This window comes from Suricata suricatta, chromosome 5 (genome assembly GCF_006229205.1).
Source record: "Suricata suricatta isolate VVHF042 chromosome 5, meerkat_22Aug2017_6uvM2_HiC, whole genome shotgun sequence".
Taxonomy (NCBI): Eukaryota; Metazoa; Chordata; class Mammalia; order Carnivora; family Herpestidae; genus Suricata; species Suricata suricatta.
Window position 1 is genome coordinate 107162496 of NC_043704.1, and position 21548 is coordinate 107184043.

Here is a 21548-nt window from a genome sequence, read left to right on the forward strand (position 1 = left end):
CGATTGCAAAATGATGGGAGAAATTGTTAAAAATGGATGGGCAGGGGTGGAAATAACTCAAATACTGCTTCACTGGGATCATCAGGACAAAGTGCAGCGGCCCCGGACCCATCTTCCCCATGCCTGCTCCGGTGAGGGAAGAGCACGAGCCCACCACGTGCATCTCCCTCCCATCTCTCCAGTCAGTCATCCTCTGTGCTGCATGGATCGCGCCTCCTTGAGAGTGTCTTCCATCTGTCTACTTCCCTTGTCTGTGACTGAGTCCTGATCTAGGCCAATGTCAACTGTCACCTAGACCTTTCTTGCCTTCCTTCAATCTAATCTCCACTCTGAAATTAGCATGATGTTTTAAAAATATAAATCTGATCATGTCACTCTACTATTCAAAATTCTTCACTCATTTCCCATTATGATTGGGATAAATGACAGACTCTTTAGCCAGGCTTTCAAGGTGTCATTTCATCCTTGTCTACCTCTCAGCTCTTCTCGTTTTCCCTGTCACACTGCTTCTCACCATTGTCCCACCAATCACAACTGTCTGTATGCTATGGTCTTCCTCACATTCTGTTCCCTCTGCGCAGAACCCTCCATTCCTACATCTGCTCTTGCTAACTCCCACTTAGTCTTTTAAATTCCAGCTTCACTGTGATGCCCCAAATGAGTCCTGCCTTGATCTGGGATTAGGTTAGTTTTCCCCCTTTATATTGTCCAGGGTGGCCTCTTATATCTTCTCTTTTATGAAGGTTGTTTGATTTTTTTTTACACATTTGTAATTATTTGTTCAATATCTCTCTTCTCAACCAGATTATAGATTCCATAAAGACAAGAACTACATCAGTCCTAATAACCATTATTTTCCTGGCTTATTACAGTGCCTGGGCCTTAGCACGACTTTCATATTAAGTTGTTGAATGAATGAATGAATGATTTGGGCTCTGGCTGAGATTTTAACTCTGCTTTCAAATAGAAATATCAGAAATGGGCAGGGAAGGAGGGTGGGTTTATTGCTATTGTCACTGCAGAGCATTGAGGGCACTTACTCTGGCCTAGAGGAGATCCATGCACTCACCAGCTCGGCCAGTAGCAGACTTCCCCGCTAGGGCCACCTGTCCCTCAGGACCCAGGGATCCTCAGGCAGAGGGGACAACTTAGTGTTGGTGGTTACTCTCTAGAATTTGTGCTGAGCTCTGGTTGTGCTAGCTCATGTGCCCACCCGTAACCTATTGTTCCTTCCTGGAACAATAACTTACCAAGGATATAGGATAATACTGTCTTGTTAAGGCCACTTACTCCTGAAAGTGGTGCCAAGATCGGCCCCTCCGAAGCTGCATGTTAGAGGAGCAGAATGGAATATTGGGGAGGCAACCAACATGTAAATTATAGCACTGCTGCCATTACTGTTGATCATACAATTTTGAATTTTCTTAAAAATGTCTATAAATAGCAATAAGCTTCTCCCCCTCCCCTTCTCCTTCCAGCCACTTAGTTTTAGCCACACAAATGTCTATAAAACCAGGCAGTTTATTCAGTCAGTTCAGCTTGATTCTGCTTCTTGTTCTTACTGAATTCTCATTAGCAAATCTGGGCTAATCATTCCCCCTGATGCTTTTGGAGAAATTTTTGCTCCATCCTAGATCATTCCAATTGGATTGGCCACAGCAGGTCTTGGAGATTTCAGATAAAACATATTAAACCCATCTTTCTTCTGCTATTCATGAAAGAAATCCCAATGGTAACTTCCCTATCAGAGAAGATAGTAAGAGATCTCAACGTTCCAACATGTGGTGGAGCAAAACTCATTCCCCTCTTGCTTATTTTTTACTTTCCATTAAATCTTGGTGACTACAGGGATGGATTAGACTGATAAAGCAGAGCCTGTGACTTTAATAAAGTGGGCTCTAAAGGGTTGAGGTTTTTGACACTGATGTTAGTTTTTAAAACATGGTTTTGGTTCAGTGGACAGGCAAAGACAAGCTACTGTTGAGAGAAGTACATCCTTGTTGAACACACATGCATATTGAGATCCGAGGCTACGGTTATCTTGTGTGGTTCAGGGCAGCGTGTCATCCTGGCTTTCTTCTTGCTAGGCTGTCATTCAGCGATGCACCACTGTGTTCTCCTGTGCTGTCTTGGCCCAGGAGAGCCCTGAAGTAAAATAAGAATGAAGTGCTTTTCCTTCAGCCTGGAAGAACTTAGTAGATACAAGAAAGATGCCTGCCTTTTTTGGAGTTCTTGAATCTACTTCTTTCTTTACAGACCAGTGGCAAATGTCTGGATGGCCATAGCTTTTCCCTACCTGGACCTTTCCTGCTCTTCCTCCATCCCTCCCACTCCAATTTCTCATGTATGCCGCTACCATAGTGATATTTCAGAAATGTGCATCTGATAATGCCATCCTAGTGTCTTAAACCATCCAGTGTCTCCTCCTAGTTTGGGAGATAATGTTCACACTCCAGGATATGGCCCATTAGATCCTTTCTCCATGCTCTGGCTCCAGCTTGACTTGTCTACCAGTGCACATGTATACAGGTACACACACCCTACTTTGTCTCCTGAAGGTACCCCATTCTTAGCACTTGGCCTTTGTGTTTGCTCTTCTCTTGACCACCACACACTTCTTCCTCCTCATCTCATGTAGAAAATGTCTACCCATTGGGGCACCTGGTTGGCTCTTGATTCCATTGTGAGGTCATGATCTTATGATTCATGAGTTCCAGCCACCCATTTAGGTTCTGTGTTGATAGTGCGAGCCTGTTTTGGATTCTCTCTCTCCCTCTCTCTGCCTCACTCCCACTTGCACTCTCCCTCTCTCTTAAAATATAAATAAACTAAAAAAAAAGACTTTTAATAAAAAAGAAAATGTATACTCCTCTTCCAGCTTCAGCTTTTGCCTCATGTCGCCATGGAAGTCCTCCTTGATCCTTAAGTCTGGGTAGGTGGTCTTTCCATGCCATCCTGCCATGCCCTGCACTGTCCCCCATCATAAGTCTTATTACTTATCCCACAGCGTTGTGTTCACTTGTCTCCACCATTAGACTGCAAGGCTAGTGAGGACAGAGTCTGCATCTGTTTTTTTTGCAGTTCTCTTCATATACATTCCAAGTTCCTAGCACAATGTCTGATCCATGGATTCAATAAAAAATGTGCCACTGATGCTCAGGGAGAGGTCAAGTTGGAGATAGGTATGGAAAGAGATGGGGTGAGATGGGAGAAGCTGGTAGGGACAAGCCAGAGAGAAGATTTAGAGCAACACAGAACCCCTGTTTTATCACCTACTAGCTTTGTAACTTTAGGTATATTATCCAACTTCACTGTATCTCTTATTTGTAAAATTGGATTTTAACCATACTTCTCTCTAAGCGTGGTTGTAGATATTAAATGAGAGACTATGGAATGTACTTAGCATAATCCTTGGAGGTAGGTGCCTACTCAATAGGATGACCATATACCTCAACTTGCATGGCACAGCCCTGCTTCATACTTGTTGTCCCAGCGTAATAATTAAAAGTGCCTCATTTCACTCTTCAAAGAGTTCTGTTTTGGACAATAAATGACATGGTCCCATGACAGGTTGATGGGCTATTAGAAGCAGAAAGGAGCTCTGAGGTTAATTGATCCATTCCTCTCCCATTTCACAGGTAAGGAAACTGAGGTCAAGAGAGAGGGCTTGCCAAAGGACATTAAGCTACTTAGTGTCAGAATAGGGTCTCCTAACTTGTAAAGAGGTGTTGTTACTTTTATTACCATCTCTGGCTACCTTCTTAACTCCAGGGTTTTTGAACACTTAATGATCAGCTTCAATAGATCTTTAAAGGCAGTCAGTATACATTAACCAGTCAAATAAACTACCCTGTAACCCCCCTATCCCTGCCCCTCTAGCATGTTTGCTGTCTCTTTCCCCAACCAATTCTTAATCTTTTCCCCTCCCTACCCCAAATTACATCTTTGATTAGTCTCTATGGATATACATCAATATCTCCCTGGCCCTTGATTTTAAGTAGTTTTGTTCACCCACATTTATTCCATTTATGTGGTTATCTCTGTTTCTTCTCTGTTTAGCCAGAGCCATAGGATGGGCCCTGCCAATCTGTCCTTATACCAGGTCATTAGCTGTGAACCAGTTAATACATATTTTTAGGGATGACAATTGAAAAAGAGTCTAAACCCTTTTCAAAGGGTGTCCTTTCTTTCCCCTAATGAGGCTTGAGCAAGAAGATCTCTAGCCTGGAAAATGAACCCACATGAGGCTACAATACCTCTTCCAAATGCTCACCACAGAGGGAATTAATTTCAATGAACAGATAAGCTCTGCTGTGGTTTACTTAAACAAACAAAACCAATCTTATTACCTAACAGATGTGCTTGGGTTTTATTTATTTTTCATGTTTTAAAAATCCCAAAGAGCAGCATTCAATCAGTGTGATTAGTATTTTTTCTCATTCAACCGAATTGGCTCTTCATGACTTGGCCATTTTTCAAAATTAAATCTACTTAAAAAAATTTTTTTACATTTATTTATTTTTGAGACCTACAGTGAGATAGAGCATGCATGGGAAGGAGCAGAGAGAGAAGGAGACACAGAACCTGAAGCACACTACAGGCTCTTAGCAAGTATTCAGCACAGAGCCTGATGCAGGGCTTGAACCCACAAACCATGTGATCATGATCGGAGCTGAAGTCGGACACTCAACTGACTGAGCCACCCAGGCGCCCCTAAATCTACCTTTTAACTGGAGATGATTTATCCCCACTCAGGGCATTTCAGAAGAATACAGCCTGTGCTGTAGAGAGTCTTGTGAACAGGCTCGAGGGGGACCTGCACAGCTGGGCATTACTGAGAGCGCTGTGACCCCTGTTTGGGGAAGCTGTTGGCAGTTACCATCTCCTGGTTGGTGCCCAGACCTCTGCGTGTCAGCGTCTCTTTCTCTTGAAGCAGATACCACAACCTTTGAGGTAGTGAAGGTGGAACAGGAGGATGAACAGGACCCATTTGTTCTCCCTAAGGCAGAGAGGGTACCTTCACCATTCCACCAGAATTAAGGAAAAACAAAAGGAAGGAAGAGAAATAGTCATATTATGTTTTATTTACTCAGCATCCAGATGTGAAGGAAAATGGAAAGAAATCACATGGACGATCCCTCATGACCAATTTTGGAAAACATAAGGTATGACTTAAGAGTAACATGTGCATAATTCAAGTAATTTCAAGACACTAGAAAGTAACAGGACAATATCATCATGATTTTAGAATGATTTCTTAAATAGGATTCCAGAAAAGAAAAAGATTAATGAACTACTTTAAAATTTAAGAGCTTCTGTTCATTAAAAGTATCAAAAAGAAAATAGCATACTGGGTAAGAATATTTTCAATACATATATCCAACAGAGGACTTGTATCTTGAATATATAAAGAATTCTTGCAAATCAATTCACAAGATACCATAGTTTTTATTTTGCTTGTTTGTTTTTTTGTTTTTGTTTTTTAATGGGCCAAAGACTTGAGTGGGCTTTCACAAAAGAAGATTTCCAAATGGCTAATATGGAAAAGATCATCACCCTTATCAATACTCTGGGAAATGCATATTAAAATGATGATGAGATTTCATGTATATCCATCACAATAGCAGACATAAAATGATTGACAGCACTAAGGGTTAGCGGAGATGCTGAGCAACTTGAACTTTATACACTGCCAATGGGAGTGTGCATCTGTGCAACTACACACTGTTTCACGGTATCTACTAATGCTGTACTGTGCACCGTGTCTTATCAGTTCCATTGTTGTGTTTCAGCTTCATGACATATACCTAATATTTAGAGTGGCATTATTTGTAATAGAATAAATAGGAAACAATCCAAATGTTTGCAAACAATAGAATGTATAAAAGTTGTGATACATTCACATAAGAAAATATTTTTTTAGCAATGAAAATGACACAATTACAAATATATGCAATAAAATCTTTATAAACATGACATTGAGCAGAGGAGCCAGACCTAATATAGTACATACAGTTTGATACCATTTATATGAAGTTTAAAAACAGGCAAAAAAGATTAACAAGGTAAAAGGATAGTGTTACCTTTAGGGAGAAGGTAATGACTGAGTGGGAGAATCAGAAGGCTCTTGGACAGATAATCCTCATTTGGATGGTATCACTTTGTGGAAAGTCATCATGCTGTGTACTTAATATTGTATTTTTCCAAATGTGTGCTATACTTCAACAAAAAGGTAAAACATGTTATACAAGAAATCAGTTATTGGTTGGTAAACTTTATGCATGAGGTTTCTGTAAGGCTATTTCTTGTACTTTGAGGAATGTTGTATGTAGAGTTTCCTGCTCCATCAATAGGATAATTTAAAAGTTCGGACAAGGTAGTTATTTTAATAAAAAATTAAAAACAACTAAAGACTTCTTCAGTCCATGATTCATTCACTGAATGAATAATTATACAGCGATTGAAAAATGATCACTCTAAAGAGCTCAGCATGCAAAACATTGAGTAAAAGAGTAAGGTCAAAAATTGATTCTATAGTATGTCAACTTTAATAAGATGTCAAATCTATATAGAAAGAAAACATATCCTCATTTCTCCAAATATTAGACTCTTGGTGATTCACTACTTATTTCTACATTTTACATTTTATATTTAAAAATGAACTTTCAAAAGACAGATCTATTGTAATACCTCAAGTTACTATCTGTGGAATTGGAGAATATTTCTTGATTACCACTACTCATTTGAATTAAATTATTTTCTAAAGTAAATCTTTTAGGGGATATTTAACCTCTATAGAATTAAAATTTATTATATCTCAAATCATATGAATGAATGCCCACAAGGCTATTTATAGATTATTTTAATAAACAGGATTTTATTATTTATATTGAAAGCTAACATGTAGCTAACACAGTGACTTTCCACCCATCTCATTCAATCATCACCGCAATAATCCTTTAAAATAGTTGTTATTGTTTTGTCCTTTTAAAAAACACAACAGGAAGCTGGAGAGGTCAGCCAACTTGCCAGCTTGATGATAGGGCAAGCTGGAACGTGACATCATCAGATGCTAGGGTTCCTCCACCATGCACCCTGAGGTTCTCAAAACATCAGTAACACCTGAGAAGGTTCCAGATTGAATTGGCGCCTTGCTGTCAGTGCAATGGACTTGAGTGTGTTTATGCCAGCCTGGGGTTTTATTTGTTGAGTAAGAGAAAATCTGAAGAGTGATATGGCCCTATGGTAATGTGGGGGTGAGCTCTCTTTTCCTTTCTGAGCCGCAGTCCTCAGATATCCAGGGTACTCCTCTACAGGTCTTTGTTTGTGGAAGCTGTAGTTTTGGAGGCAAGGTTTTCTGCAATTACAGGCTCCCTCCCCACCATTTGCTTCTCTGTTATGTATTGATGAATATTGGGATTATCACTAATGTGTTGGGATGAAACTGCATCATTCCAAAAAGGCTTTATTTTGGACAGCCGTTAGTCCTATAGCCTTTCAGCCTAAATCCTATGGGCAATAATTTTCATTCTTTTGCTAGAAATTAAAATGGGCCACAATCTCAAAAGTGAGTTTGATTTAGGCAATTATCTGAGTGCGTGCTGATCAAAAGCAGGAAAAAGTTAATCATTTAAAAAAATTACTATTTGTCTTTTTAAAATCAAATTTGTCTTTCTTGAGTCAGCAGGAGTAGTAAGTTTTCTAAATAAGAATATTTTATCCCTTTACAGTCATTTAAATAGATATGACAACTCTGATCCTTCTGTTCATGGAGACCTTCAATGAAGGACTAATAAAGTCTTTGTAAACCTACATCTTGTGTGGCTTAGAAGTCAATTTTAAAGCACGAAGCCCTCAGTTTTGCCTTAATATGCTAATATGATTATGACCAAAGATATGGTTGGTATTAATGGTAAGGCAAGCTGCAATATTTGGTTTATTTGTTTTCTTCCAGGTAATTGTCCTTTTCGTATAGATTATAATGCCCAGTCCATTCTCCATATGTTGTTGATGTACCTGAGTTTATTATTAAGTTTACTGTGACTTTTCCAGCAGAAAACCACAAAATCACGGTCTAAATCTTATAGTACTGATGAGGAGGAGGACACACAGCAGAATCCTGGCAAGGAAACTGGCCAGTTGTACAGGTAAGAATCTCCACATTTCTTGTTCTGACTCCTAGAGGCACTCTATCCCCATCAGCTTGGTGGTTCTAGTTGTATGTATTTAGAGAATCAAATCACAAGGCCAGGTGCTCAGTGCAGCGGGACCATGAAGACCCACTGGGCATGAGATAATAAGACGTGTAAGGGGACTTAGACTGTGCCTGGCATACTGGGAACTCTTCCTAAGCCCTAGCTGCAGTTGTCAGGTAAGAGGTATCTGTAGAGAAGAGAGAGGGGCCGCATGGGCTGGTACAGAGGGCTCTCCTAGGCGATTAATGGAGAAGATGGAGCATGAGCACATGCTAAGGGCCAGTCATTGAGATCAGCCAGATTTGAAACTCTTGTTCCTTCAACATTCACATGGGGCAAGCTGGGCTTCTCATATGTACCTATTTCTTAGAATCATTGTCTAAATTAAAGGAATTAAACTACTTAGCCCAATAATCCCTATTCCAATTAACTCAGCACTCAAAAATATTAGCTACTTTTTTTTATTATTGCCAATAGAATTTCAGAAGAGTAAGATGATTTTCTGGCAGTTTGTATATACAGTAAGGTCACAGAGGAATGTAAATTATATCATAGATAAATGCACACACACACACACACACACACACACACCTGTTTCTTTATTGAAAGACTGAAATTAAAAGCACAGAGAGGTCTTGTAGGAATGGATGACATTTAGTGCTCAATTAAATTTTATACTTAGCTTCACTCTGACAGAATGTTCATGCATAAAATAGTGCCTAGTAAGAGCAGAGAGGAAATTCCTACTCTTAGGGTAGAGAAAATTCAATATGTATTTACAGTAAAGGATATAAGAGAAATGGGATCAACTTCCAGGAGTCCTCTGCTGTGAATGTTCTTAGGTAGAAGTCCAGGTTCTCCTGCCAAAGTGGAGGAGATGCCCACTGAACTCTGGAGTTCCTAGCTAGCTGGGGAACAGTGGCAATCAGGCCCTTCGCAGCAGAAGTCACAAATACAAATACATCTGATTCTCAGCTGAGAAGTGAATAAAACAACACGAGTTAAGGTACTGTGATGGAAAGAGAGCTGAGCTAGGAATCACACGTGGGTTCTAATCCTGGCTCCATTAGGAGCAGGTAGGGAAGGGGGAGTAAAAAGCCTGGACTTCTTCCAGCTCTACCACGACATCTAGTCCTGGGCGTGTATTCCACAGGTTGGGCCGCCGCAGGAAAACCATGAAGCTCTGCCGGGAGCTCTCTGACTTGGTCGTGTACACAAACTCCGTGGCCGCCCAGGACGTCGTGGATGATGGTGAGGACTGAGTTTTTCTTCACGGATAAATATTCTTGACCTTTCTTTGTCAACTGTTTGTTAGTCATCAGAACACATTTCTGGAATTGTGTAGAATCTCATGGAAGTGTCAGGAAACTGACTGCCAGTATAATTCTTAGTTCACAAGGAGGACTGTATTGATTCCATGGTTGCCTGGTTGGCTGGAGATAGAGAAATTTCCTCCAGGGCAGAGAAGGACTTCACTATTTTGCAAAGACAAATGCATTATAGCAAGGTCTTGCCCAAGGCGTGAACTGTGGAGACCTGACCTGGTTTGGTGGCCAGGTAACGGATGTATGTTCCTTGTGTGAAGGACCAGAAAAAAGAGGAAATTAATTGGCTAAAATACCACCTCAAAAAGCCCCATATTTTCTCATTGGAAGTTTTGACTTTGCTGAAAATTATGTATGTATTTATTTATTTTTAAATGTTTATTTATTTTTGAGAGAGAGAATGAGAGAGTGAGAGCATCTGGGAGAGAGCTGGGAAGGGGCAGAAAGAGAGAGAGAGAGAATCCCAGAGTGCAGAGCCTGATGGGGGGCTTGAACTCATGAACTGTGAGATCATGACCTGAATAGAAATCAAGAGTCAGACACTTAACTGACTGGGCCACCTGGGTACCCCAACTTTGAGGAAAATAATTTCATGCACAGATTGAAGTTTTAACAGAAAGAGCAGGGATTTCAGAAGCATCCACTTTTCACTGTTTTTCACCTATTTGCTTTGTGTTGAGTTGAGAAATCCTGGTCACAAATGTTCTTACCCTGGACTTTTCTGCTAGCTGCTCTTCTTTTCTTCTCATTTCTGTATTGTTCAGTTATTGAATGCTTATAGAACTAAACTACGGTCATGTGGCTTTTCAATCTACTTTTAATTTTAGTGGAAGTGAAATTTAAAAATCTCTCATTTTCCCAGCAAATCTTAGTGAAGGCAAAATGACATTTTGCTGAGTCTTCTGTCCATTGCAAACCTCCAGGATTCTCCCCTGAGATCTCTCTTTTTTGTTTTTCCCATTCCACAAGTGTATCATTTTCTGTCCACAGATTTTCTTACCGTTGGTGTTGATTTCCTTCTTCAAATGGTGACAATTAAGAAAAAGTAATTTCACGTGAGAGAACAGGAGGACCAGTGGGGGTTCTCAGCAAGTGAAACCACATCCTTATAATGACCGCCCACCGCTAGAAAATCAACTCACTGAATGGTTTAACGGAGTTACAGATGTATTTGGTTTAAAGAAATATAAAATCTTTTTTTTATTTTTGAAAAGTTTTTTTAAACTTATTTTTTGAGAGGCAGAGAGAGCGAGCAGGGGAGGGGCAGAGAGAGAGGGACAGAGAGAGAATCCCAAGCAGAGTCTGCACTGTCAGCAGAGACTGATGAAGGGCTTGAACTCACAAGCTGTGAGATCATGACCTGAGACGAAACCAAGAATTGGATACTTAATTGACTGAGCTACTCAGGTGCCCTTAGAGGAATATAATTTCTAATAAATACTTCAAGAAAATCACAATTCTATTAGCTTAATGGAAAACAATAGCTTTAGAAGTTCAGGAGTTTATGTCCTGTGTGTGTATGTGTGTGTGTGTGGGGGGGGCACAAAAATCAACAATAAATATTGAATGCATGTCTTATCCCAATGCAAAAGCAACTCAAATCTACTCCTATGCTAACTGATGTGTGCCTAATTAGTAAGGTCATCTTAATGACAATGTGGTATACATATTTATGTAGAGAGACATAGAAAAAAAGTGTTACTGATTATAGTGTTTCTGCTTCTGAATGTGGTTTGTCAAAAAGATTGTATTTCCTCCTATCATGTTTAAAGCATTGCTCATCAAAAGCTGCAAATAAGATTATTTTTAGTGTGCTTGACATATGTAAACTATGTTAGTAAGTATGTCAATAAAATATATGTGATAAGGAAAGAGTCTATATGAGGGAAATCATCCCATTAAAAACTGCAGTTCTCTTATTTCTTTGCTTCCAGCTTATGTACGTGATCATCGCAAATTCCATCTCTCGAGTGTAACTGGTAGTCATTTGGCCAACATTTAATATCGAAGGGTATGCAATCCTGAGGACAACAGGGATCCTAGGGCACTGTGTGCTCCAAGGAACATGCACAGTGTGGATACAGCTCTGGCCCAGCCACACTCTATAGTTCAGCTCCTTGGCTCCATGAGCCGTGTCCCTCAGTCTGGGTTCAGACACACTTAGCTTGTCAGAGTAAACACTGAGATGGGAATGCGACTCTGGGCAAGTTTCATTCTTTATTTAGGCTGCCTTCTTTCAGCAGATCCAGAACGCATACGGCTGGTCATTTTAGAGGTGGGGTGTGGATGTTTGGTGAAGCGGTAGGAGTAGTAGGGACATTATAGACCTGGGACTGGGAGGAAGGGGTAGGATATTGAATGTTTGGTAGGAGGTTACCTCCATCGTGGCTCTCAGATTGGCAGCCACCTTGGCCCTGGATGGACACCTCTTGATGACAGTCAGGAAACTTTAATATAGGCTTTCTGTTCTTTTCCCTCCCTTTATACTTCCCATTGTACACATGGATGGCAGATGATTATTCTTGTTTCTGAGATTTTTTTATAATGCTCTTTAAAAATTGCTCTTGACTATTATTCCTGTTTATAATTCTATCTAAATTAACACTAAAACTTATTTTTTCTCTTTTGGAATTGATCTTTTATTTTCTTGGGCCCTGAATGCTATTAGTTAATACGCCTTCAGTGAATGTTTCCCTGTTATCAGGAATAAGTTGCATAGTTTTACTTATCCATGGCTGTTTCTATCTTTGGCAAAGATATTCTGTGGGAATCATGCCCCTAAAAAATAACTTCCCTGCCAGCCCTTTCCATACTAACCAGATAGACATGAATTGGTGGCATGTTTTGAATTCCTGGAAGAACAGGGGGCTCAGAAGCATGCAGTTATTTTAGCAAGATGTACATCTCTGATTTGGCCTCAAAATGGCGAAAGAGTCCCAAGAATGGGATTCTATGGATCTTTCTTGGTTGATTCTATGGATCTTGCTACTCTGGTTGAATTTGCTCTTTTGCTCTGCATTTTATTATGGGCATAATCCGACCTAGGTAAAGCCTTTCGTGAGTGGTGTTTTCTTGGCTGGGGCTCTCACTTTTCTTTTTTCTTTATTAAAACTGCCAGGAACCACAGGAAATGTGTTATCATTTAGTGAAACAAGAGCACATCAGGTGGTTCAGCAGAAATCGGAGCAGTTCATGATTTATAACCAAAAGCAGCTCACGCGGATTTATCCCTCTGCCTACCGCATTGATTCCAGTAACTTCAACCCTCTGCCCTACTGGAACGCGGGCTGCCAGCTGGGTGCGTATGCTCGGGAAGGGGCAGTTCTCTATCCGTCCTGACTCTATGTTGGTGTCTTGACTAATTCTCTCCAACTTTGAACTTGCGCAGTGGCCCTGAATTACCAGTCTGAAGGGCGAATGATGCAGTTAAATCGAGCCAAATTCAAGACAAATGGCAACTGTGGCTATGTCCTCAAACCCCAGCAAATGTGCAAAGGTGCGTGTTTGTGTCATGGTCCTCTCTGAATGCTGGTAAACTTATTGAAGGAGCTCTCTGCAAAATGTGATACATCACTGTTTTACAATATGATTCTTAAAAATTTTTTTGATATTTATTTTTGAGAGAGAGAGCATGTGGGGAGGGGCAGAGAGAGAAGCAGAGGATCTGAAGCGGGGTCTGTGCTGACAGCAGAAAGCCTGATGTGGGGTTCGAACTTGTGAACCATGAGATCATGACCTGAGCTGAAGTCAGCCGCTTAACCGACTGAACTACCCCAGTGCCCCTGAATCATGATTTTTAAAAGAAGAGATAGGTTAAGGTCTTGGCATGTAAATTGTCACAACTATTTAATGTTTGGTCTCGTGTGAGGCTATTTACATAAAGGGGTACATGGATAGCAACGGATCGTTATCTGAAATCCAGTGCCCCGATGTGCTACTCCCTAGGCATCACTTATAAATCGTGCTGCCTTCTAAGGTCTTTCAGAAACTTAGTATGAGTGAGTCTGAAACCTGCTAGCAAAATTAAAATACCAGCTGAAATAGTATTATCAAGCCCTTTTAGTCAGCAGAGTCCAATTATAAAATAGTGCTAACAGAAAAGAAAAGATAATGTAGTGTTAGATCAAGAAACACTGCTTTTTGGCTCTGTTCATTAAAATTCTTTTAAAATGTTCTAAATTGGCTTTTTAACAATTCAGGTAAAAAACGTGTTGGCAGATGTGCCTTCTGGATTTTATGCTTTGCATGTTTTCTTATTCTTCTGTTTACTCAGTTTCAGGTCTTCTTTCCGTTGGTTATATTCGCTGTCTATACCTATAACAGTTTAAGTTAGAAGATTATTCGAATCTGACACACCGCTCTCCTTCTCTGCACTATTGGCATCCCAGTAAAATGCTTCTCTTCCCTCATGCCATGATTGATAATTGCATCACAGACGTTTCAAATTGGCCCATTCCTTTGCCTTTGGGAGCATGGATTCTAGAAAAGCCACAGCTATAGAAATGCCAGCTGGCATTGCCTGCAGGGTAAAGCCACACTGGTAGTTATGTGATCATTTCTTTTCTCTAAGAAACACTGTAGTAATTCAGCATGTGTTGTTTCTTTGTTCTACATGCGCAAAGGGTATGTGTGTGTGTATTTCCATGTTACCAAACTCAGATTTTAACCTCTGCTTTATTTGGCTTAGGTACTTTCAACCCTTTCTCTGGTGATCCACTTCCTGCCAACCCCAAAAAGCAGCTCATCCTGAAAGTGATCAGTGGACAGCAACTCCCCAAACCTCCAGACTCCATGTTTGGAGACCGAGGCGAGGTAAACCATGTGTATGACCGAGTGGTTAATTACGTGATTATTTTATTGTGTTTATATTTTATCTGAAATATTTTCAGAATTCTCTGTCTCTCTCTGTCTCTCTCTCTCCCTCTCTCTGTCTCTCTCTCTCTCTATGTGTATGTGTTTGTAAATGAGCACTGACCTCAGCTCACCAGATATCAACTGACTTATTGGCAAAGCACAGACAGTTCCTTCTGGAATGCAGTATACCTTCTATTTTGGAGGTATGCTCATGTCCTTCCTCTCGGAAAAGGTCTTGAAAGATCCCAGGCTCTTTGCCACTCCTACTTGTTAAACCAGCAGTTTTTGATCTTGAACGTTGACTGGAGACACCACACAGCTCTGCTGTTGGTACCACCACAGACTCTTTGTTGCAGTTCTCAGCTGACCCGTGATGCTGTGTGGCCATCCACTTCCCCTTGTCAGCCTTCGCTCCCATTCTTCATCACCATCCGCAGTGACCATTTCCAGCCTTCCCTCTCCTCACATCAAAAGGATGTGTTCTCATCCCTTTCCTTTTGATCTTCGACGGATGGCACTGTGTCCTACTTCTCATAACGTGGGAGCTTCACATGGGACCATTGGTTTCATCTCCGTTGCCTCCATCCTGATCCACACCACCGCTGTCCCTTGTCAGTTCTGCAGGGATAGCCTCCCAGCTGACGGGTCTCTCTGCGTCCATCCTGCCTTCCACTAAGCAGCAAGAGTAATTGTTCGGGCAGGGTCAGAAAATGTATCCTTACCTCTCCTTTTCTTCTTTCTTTTCTTCACTGTTTGCAAAAATGAAGACTCACTTCCTATTTTTTCTCTCAAACTTTTTATTTTGAAAAATTTTAAACCTCAGAAAGGTTGCAAGAATAGTAAAATTAATGCTGTATCTCCAGCACCTAGGTTCACTAATAAGATTACTAAATTTGTTACATTTCCTTTCTCTCTCTTCCATGTGTAGATGCAGTTATATGTGTGTGCATAAATATATTTGTATGTGTGTGTATATACATATACACACACGTACAAATACACACACTTGCATTTCTTTGCAGTCATTTGAGAATAAATTGTTGGCATTCTGACCTTTGACACCTAAATACCTACCATCTTCAGAATTTATCTCCTAAGAATAAGAACATTCTCCTGTATAACCACAGTACAGACATGACCTTTAACACTGAAGCAATATTATCTAATATAAAATCTATATTCAATTTTCTCCAGTTATCCCCAAATTGTCCTTATATCTTCTTTCTTTCCTTATATATTCAGGATCCAGTCAACAATCACACATTCCTTTTAGTTGTCATTTCTCTCTGGTCCTTTTTTTTGTAAAGCATTTTTTAATGTTTTTTTTTGAGAGACAGAGAGAGACAGAGCATGAAGGGAGGAGGGTCAGAGAGAGAGGGAATCACAGAATCTGAAGCAGGCTCTGGGCTCTGAGCCATCAGCACACAGCTGATCCGGGGCTCAAACTCGTGAACCATGAGATCATGACCTGAGTTGAAGTTAGATGCTTAACTGACTGAGCCACCCAGGTGCCCCTCTCTGGTCCTTTTAAAATTTAGAACAGTTCCCCAGCTTTCTTGTTTTTTTTAATGATATCGACATTTTACAAAATGTCCAAGTCAGTTATTTTCAGAATGTCCTTCAATTTGAATTTAATGTCCTGATTGCTTCTTCATGACTGGAGTAAACATCAATGTATTTGTCAATAGTGCTCCCTGGCCAGTATTGTGTCCTTCCCAGTGCATCACATCAGGGACTGTGTCATGTCACTTTATTCCTTGATTGATCACGTTACTTGGGTAAGAGGGTTTCTTCCAGATGTTTTTCATTGTGTAGTTATCTCTTTACCTTTGTAACTAATAACATTGTATGGGGAGTTAATTTTTTATATGTATGATGGGTTTATTTTTGGGTAATTAAAATAAAATCCAATCTCCTTAACTTGACTTAGAAAGTTGTCTATTAGGAGATTTCAACTTTTCTTGAGCCATGGAGGCCTTTGGTATCTGATGTGGCCATCTGGACCCCTTCCCAGAATAATATTTTTAGATTGCATAAAATAAAATATGTAGACATATACTGGAAACCAGTTACATTGAAATTCACCTATCAAAATATTAAAAATAAATTATGACATATATATGGATCTATTAATGCAATAAATAGCAGGATCTAGGGGTTGGTTTAATAATTATTAGAATTTTGAAGCCGTGATAAATGTAGATGATACATGGAAATTTCTGCAACAACTGTAATAGGACACAAAATCATCCATGATTTCTGCCAGATACAGAATTACAATCCTAGTACTATTATATTGGGCTTTAGTCATAAGCTAATGAAAATAAGGATAAAATAAAGATACAGGTTTTTCCCTTATCCAGGCTCCTTGAATTCTCAGCCCATGATCTCTCATGTTGTTTATCCACCTGAGGATGAAATAACCATTGTTCTTGCTTTCATTCATAAAACTGATTGTCATCCTAAAGTCTTATCTGTCTTTTCTCTCCACGTCTAATAAATTACTCTCTCCTCGGACTCCTCCTACCCACATCTCTTTCCAGTCTTGCTGCCACCACCCAATTCTGTTCGTCCAGCACGGCAGCTGGATTACTGTACGAGGAAGCAGACGCGGGTATCTTAGGTTTGCAGGAAACTGAAGCACATATTCTTGCCTAAGGCAGCAGAGGAGCCCAGTTTTGAAGCGGGAAGTTGGTCTTCTTGAATTCCTTATGAACAGAAGACTTACTCATTAGCTGCTCCCCAAAATCTGAGCCACCCGATTGCTCCATTTTAGCACAGGGTTCTACTGAAAGGAAACGCCTAATTGAAAATGAATAAACATCAGAGTTTATTTAGTAAACAGAAAGTGTAAGTATCCACCCACTTTTTTCAGCATGTTTTTCCATCATTCCTCTAGTTCTTATTCCCTGAAGCTCCCCCCAAAATCTCATTCTCCTTACTTCCCCAGTTCCTAGAACATGTTTTTCAGACTTCTTAGCTGTCTCCATGACACTTTTAATCAAGCTCTTTCAGGACTCTTTAGATTTCAGTCTTTCATTGCTCCTCATCCAGAATGTGAGTGATAGAAGAGCTTATTGGCATGATACAAGCAGGATCCCTTCTGGAGGAGGGGGGATGTGGGGATGTGGGAAGAAAGACTAAGCATTCAGTTTTTCTATTGATTCCTTTCTAATCTTTTAATTTTTTTTTTGATACTTTCAAAGTTATGTTATGGGGCACCTGAGTGGTTCAGTTAAGGGGCACCTGGGTGGTTCAGTCAGTTAAGTGTCTGACTTCAGCTCAAGTCATGGTCTCATGGCTCCTGAGTTCGAGCCCTGTGTCAAGCTCAGCACTGACAGCTCAGCCTGGAACCTGCTTTGGGATTCTATGTCCTTCTCTCTCTCTCTCTGCCCTTCCCCTGCTGTCTCTCTCTTTCTCTCTCTCTCTCTCTCTAAATAAACATGAAAAAATATTTAAAGTTATATTATAGTACTCAATTGATTTAAATACAGTAAAGTGCACAAATCAAATGTGGAAAGCTTGATTAATTATTATTATGCAGCCCAGATCTAGACAGAACATCTGAGAACCCTCCAGAAGGTTTCTAGTCACACTTCCAATAAATATCTATTCTCAACCCCCCAAATCAAACACCAATCTTTATCACAGCAGATTAATTGTGTCATACTCAACTTTAATGTAAATGGACTCTTACAGTATATATATATTTAAATATTTTATTTTTTTAAGTAATTTCTATACCCACTGTGGGGCTCAATCACATGGTCCCGAGATCAAGAGTTGCTGCTCTTCTAACTGGGCCAGCCAGGTGCCCCCAGTACATTCTCCTTTGTGTCTGAATTGCTCAACGTTATGTCTGTGCAGCAGAACTTTTTCTTTTTCATTATTGTATGATGACATTAAATGAATAATCCACAGTTCATCTATCCTACTCATGATAGACATATAGGCTGGTTTCCAATGTCTGACTATTATGAACACAGCTGCTCTGAGCATGGACAAAAGCTCTCATTTCTGTTGGGTGCACACCTTGAACTGGACTTGTAGTTTCATTATCTAAAGTGTGTAGCATCAGTAAATATTGGCAAACAAAATTAATCTTTTAGTTCTGTTTCATAAATCTAAATCTGTTGTATAGTTTCTCTTTCTTAGTAAACACCTAATAAAATGGTTTGCTCTTGAAATGTGGCCAATAGTCTCAAATTAGCACACATGTAGACATGTATCAGTTGTAATAATGCTCTCTTTATTTACATAGATCATTGATCCTTTTGTTGAAGTTGAAATTATTGGCTTGCCAGTAGACTGCTGTAAAGATCAAACCCGCGTAGTAGATGACAATGGTAAGATGATAATCTGTTTACTTTTTGTTTTAATGTTTATTTACTTATTTATTTGAGAGAGAAAGAGAGAGACAGAAAGAGAGAGACAGAGCATGAGTGGGGGAAGGGCAGAGAGAGGGGAGAGAGACACAGAATCTGAAGCAGGCTCCAGACTCTGAGCTGTCAGCACACAGTCTGACTTGGGGCTTAAACTCATGAACCGCGAGATCACTGACCTGAACTGAAGTCAGATGCTTAACTGACTGAGCCACTCAGGTTCCCCAATAATCTGTTTACTTTTAATCAAGAGGCTCTAAAAATAAAATTTGTACTGAAAAAGTAAGATTTTAACTATGTGGATAAGAAACAGATCCCTAAAATTCATAACTGCTGTTTGAGTTTTATGTTAAAATCTTTTAAACACATAAAACTGGGTAAATGTGGGATTGATGCATGGTATGTTTTGGTGGATGTTGTAATCTAGGCTCTTTGATTCTTTGCTTTTGAGCAAATTATTTTTTTTCTAATGAAAACAATAAATGCTATTTTAAAGGGCTGGGTTTAAAACTTATGAAAATACCTCCATGTTTTCATGATGTAAGTTGCTTCAGAGCTCTCATTCATGAAGCCTGTGTGTCTTGATGATTTTTCATATTTTTCTGGAGCATGTAAAATGCTAAAGGCAAGTGCAGTGAGCTCTGGTGAGTTGGTTCCTTAAAATGTGCATCTGGTGGCTGGGCAGCATTCTTGTATTCTGGCCATGATGTAGAATAAACCTTTCTGCACCCAAGCCTCGTGTCTTTTCCTTGGTAGTCTTCTTAAATGATGTTTGTTCACATATTTGACTAACATTGTGGCATACCTATTTTTTTCAGTCTCTAGTCATTAATACTCTAAACTTAAACCTCAATGCTTAAGACATTCAAGAAATTAGAGGTTCACAGTGAGACCCTAAGAGGAGATTTTTATTGCTAGTTTAAGGAAAGGAATTTGGGGATTCAAGAGTAGAATAAACCTATGACTTTAGGAAATGACATGCTTAAAGAAGCATACTTCCTATGTTGCATTTTCCTACCAATGCCCATTGATGGTGTTTTTTGTTTTTGTTTTTGTCTCAGAAGTAATTGAGAGGTCATTACTAAGTTATCAAAAACATAATCTCTTCTCTTGTTCAGGAGGGACATCTCAGTGATTTCAGTCCATAGTTATTTTCTTATGTGAGGCATTTCATAGGGTTAAGTTGCTGATGCCTCGTGAATGCATGTATTTAATAAAACATATTTGCATTTTTAGAAAAGAAAAACATTTATAGAGTATTTGAATATTTAGCAGTCTATATAAATATTTTGTCTGAAAAAGTTTCATCAAGAAATAAGTATATTTTCACTTTGAGAATATGAGTTGAATTCTATATCTTTCTATTTATTTTCAATGGCTATGAAAATATATCTTTCATGTATTAAGGTCTAGCTTCATGGGAAGCCACTGGAAAACAATAGGGTATGGTCTAATTCGACTCTGTAACTAGTGTGACCTTAGGTGCATTATTTTCTCAGAACATCAATTTTCTCAACTGCAAAATGACTTATACATACTTATATTTCTTTTAAAAGAGCATTTATAACTTGTATACTTTTAAAAGTTACATAGTTTTGAAAAATAATACGTATTTTTTCTGAATTAGAAAAAACCCCTCAAAAACCCTGTTTGCCATCCTTAGAGGATTGCTATAAGAATTAAATAAGATGCCAAATGTACAGTAGCATTGGAATCTGCACAGGACCTTGTAGAATGTTTGCTGGTGATTATTATAGCAGAATCTTCTGTGGGCGAGAAGCATAATTCTATTTGGTAAAGTGCGACCACTCTTTCCTTCTTTCTTCTTTTTATTTTTGTTTTTTTTTCTTCGATTGCTAAAACATTATTAGGCCACTACTAAAGATACTTCCTGGAGCATTCAGAAATTGCCTAAAGGAACTTTCCCTACAATGCAATTTGGCATCAAAGATTATTAGAATTGATGTAATCATTTAAAGGCAATTTTCCTACCAATTATTTTCTGGCAATGGGGCAGATCCTAAGACTTTATTTCAGGAAGGCATCCTGGAGTGGCTTGGTCATCTTCATGAGTTTAATAACCACTGCAAGCAATTTTCAGTCTGCTTTGCAGACAAGGCTGCCAGTTCATTTTTTTGTCATGCCCTTTGCTTTTCTGATTTTTTCCTTCCTATTTCTCTGAGGATTTAACCCTGTGTGGGAAGAAACCCTGACATTTACAGTACACATGCCAGAAATAGCTTTGGTTCGGTTCCTTGTGTGGGATCATGATCCGATTGGACGAGACTTTGTTGGACAGAGAACTGTGACCTTCAGCAGCTTAGTGCCGGGTACGTATAGGCTGGCTTTTCCTTTCTAGGCTGACCATTCAGTTTTCTTTGGAAAATTTAATATATGATATGTGATATATACAACATATGGCATATATGATATATAAACTATGTATTGTATGAGTGTTAACATGTTTTGTTTATGTAAAGAATTATGGTAAAGTCAAATACTTAATTCAGCTGCCCCCATGTGAAAGCCAAATGTAAGTTCAAGTAAAAGGAAATTATTTTCTCTGCTTTTATCAGGCTACCGGCATGTCTATTTGGAAGGACTGACAGAAGCATCCATATTTGTCCACATAACAATCAATGAAATCTATGGAAAGGTGAGAATGAGTATAGGGCTTAAAGCCACATGCAACAATAGTACAGTCTTTAACAAACTTATTTTTTGACTAATTGCTCAAAAGGAATGTACCTCTTGACAAAGCTGTTCCTTAGCAGAAAACTATTGAGAAGCCT

The 21548-nt window shown here is 39.4% G+C and overlaps 1 protein-coding gene and 1 long non-coding RNA gene across 2 annotated transcripts in view; one reads left to right on the forward strand and one right to left on the reverse strand.

Annotated features, from left to right (window-relative positions):
• PLCH1 (phospholipase C eta 1) overlaps positions 1-21548 on the forward strand; it is a 207928-nt gene that overhangs the window by 178454 nt on the left and 7926 nt on the right. The window contains exons 14-22 of the mRNA XM_029940011.1: positions 5094-5165; positions 8053-8147; positions 9349-9446; positions 12639-12818; positions 12909-13016; positions 14208-14332; positions 18636-18720; positions 20940-21086; positions 21333-21412. Coding sequence (XP_029795871.1) covers positions 5094-5165; positions 8053-8147; positions 9349-9446; positions 12639-12818; positions 12909-13016; positions 14208-14332; positions 18636-18720; positions 20940-21086; positions 21333-21412 — 990 coding nt within the window. The remainder of the gene's footprint in view (positions 1-5093; positions 5166-8052; positions 8148-9348; positions 9447-12638; positions 12819-12908; positions 13017-14207; positions 14333-18635; positions 18721-20939; positions 21087-21332; positions 21413-21548) is intronic.
• Positions 1502-2657, reverse strand: LOC115292099. Its single transcript, XR_003908799.1, has 2 exons — positions 2540-2657; positions 1502-2145 (listed from the first exon to the last, which is right to left on the reverse strand). It is a non-coding gene; the product is annotated as an uncharacterized LOC115292099 (long non-coding RNA).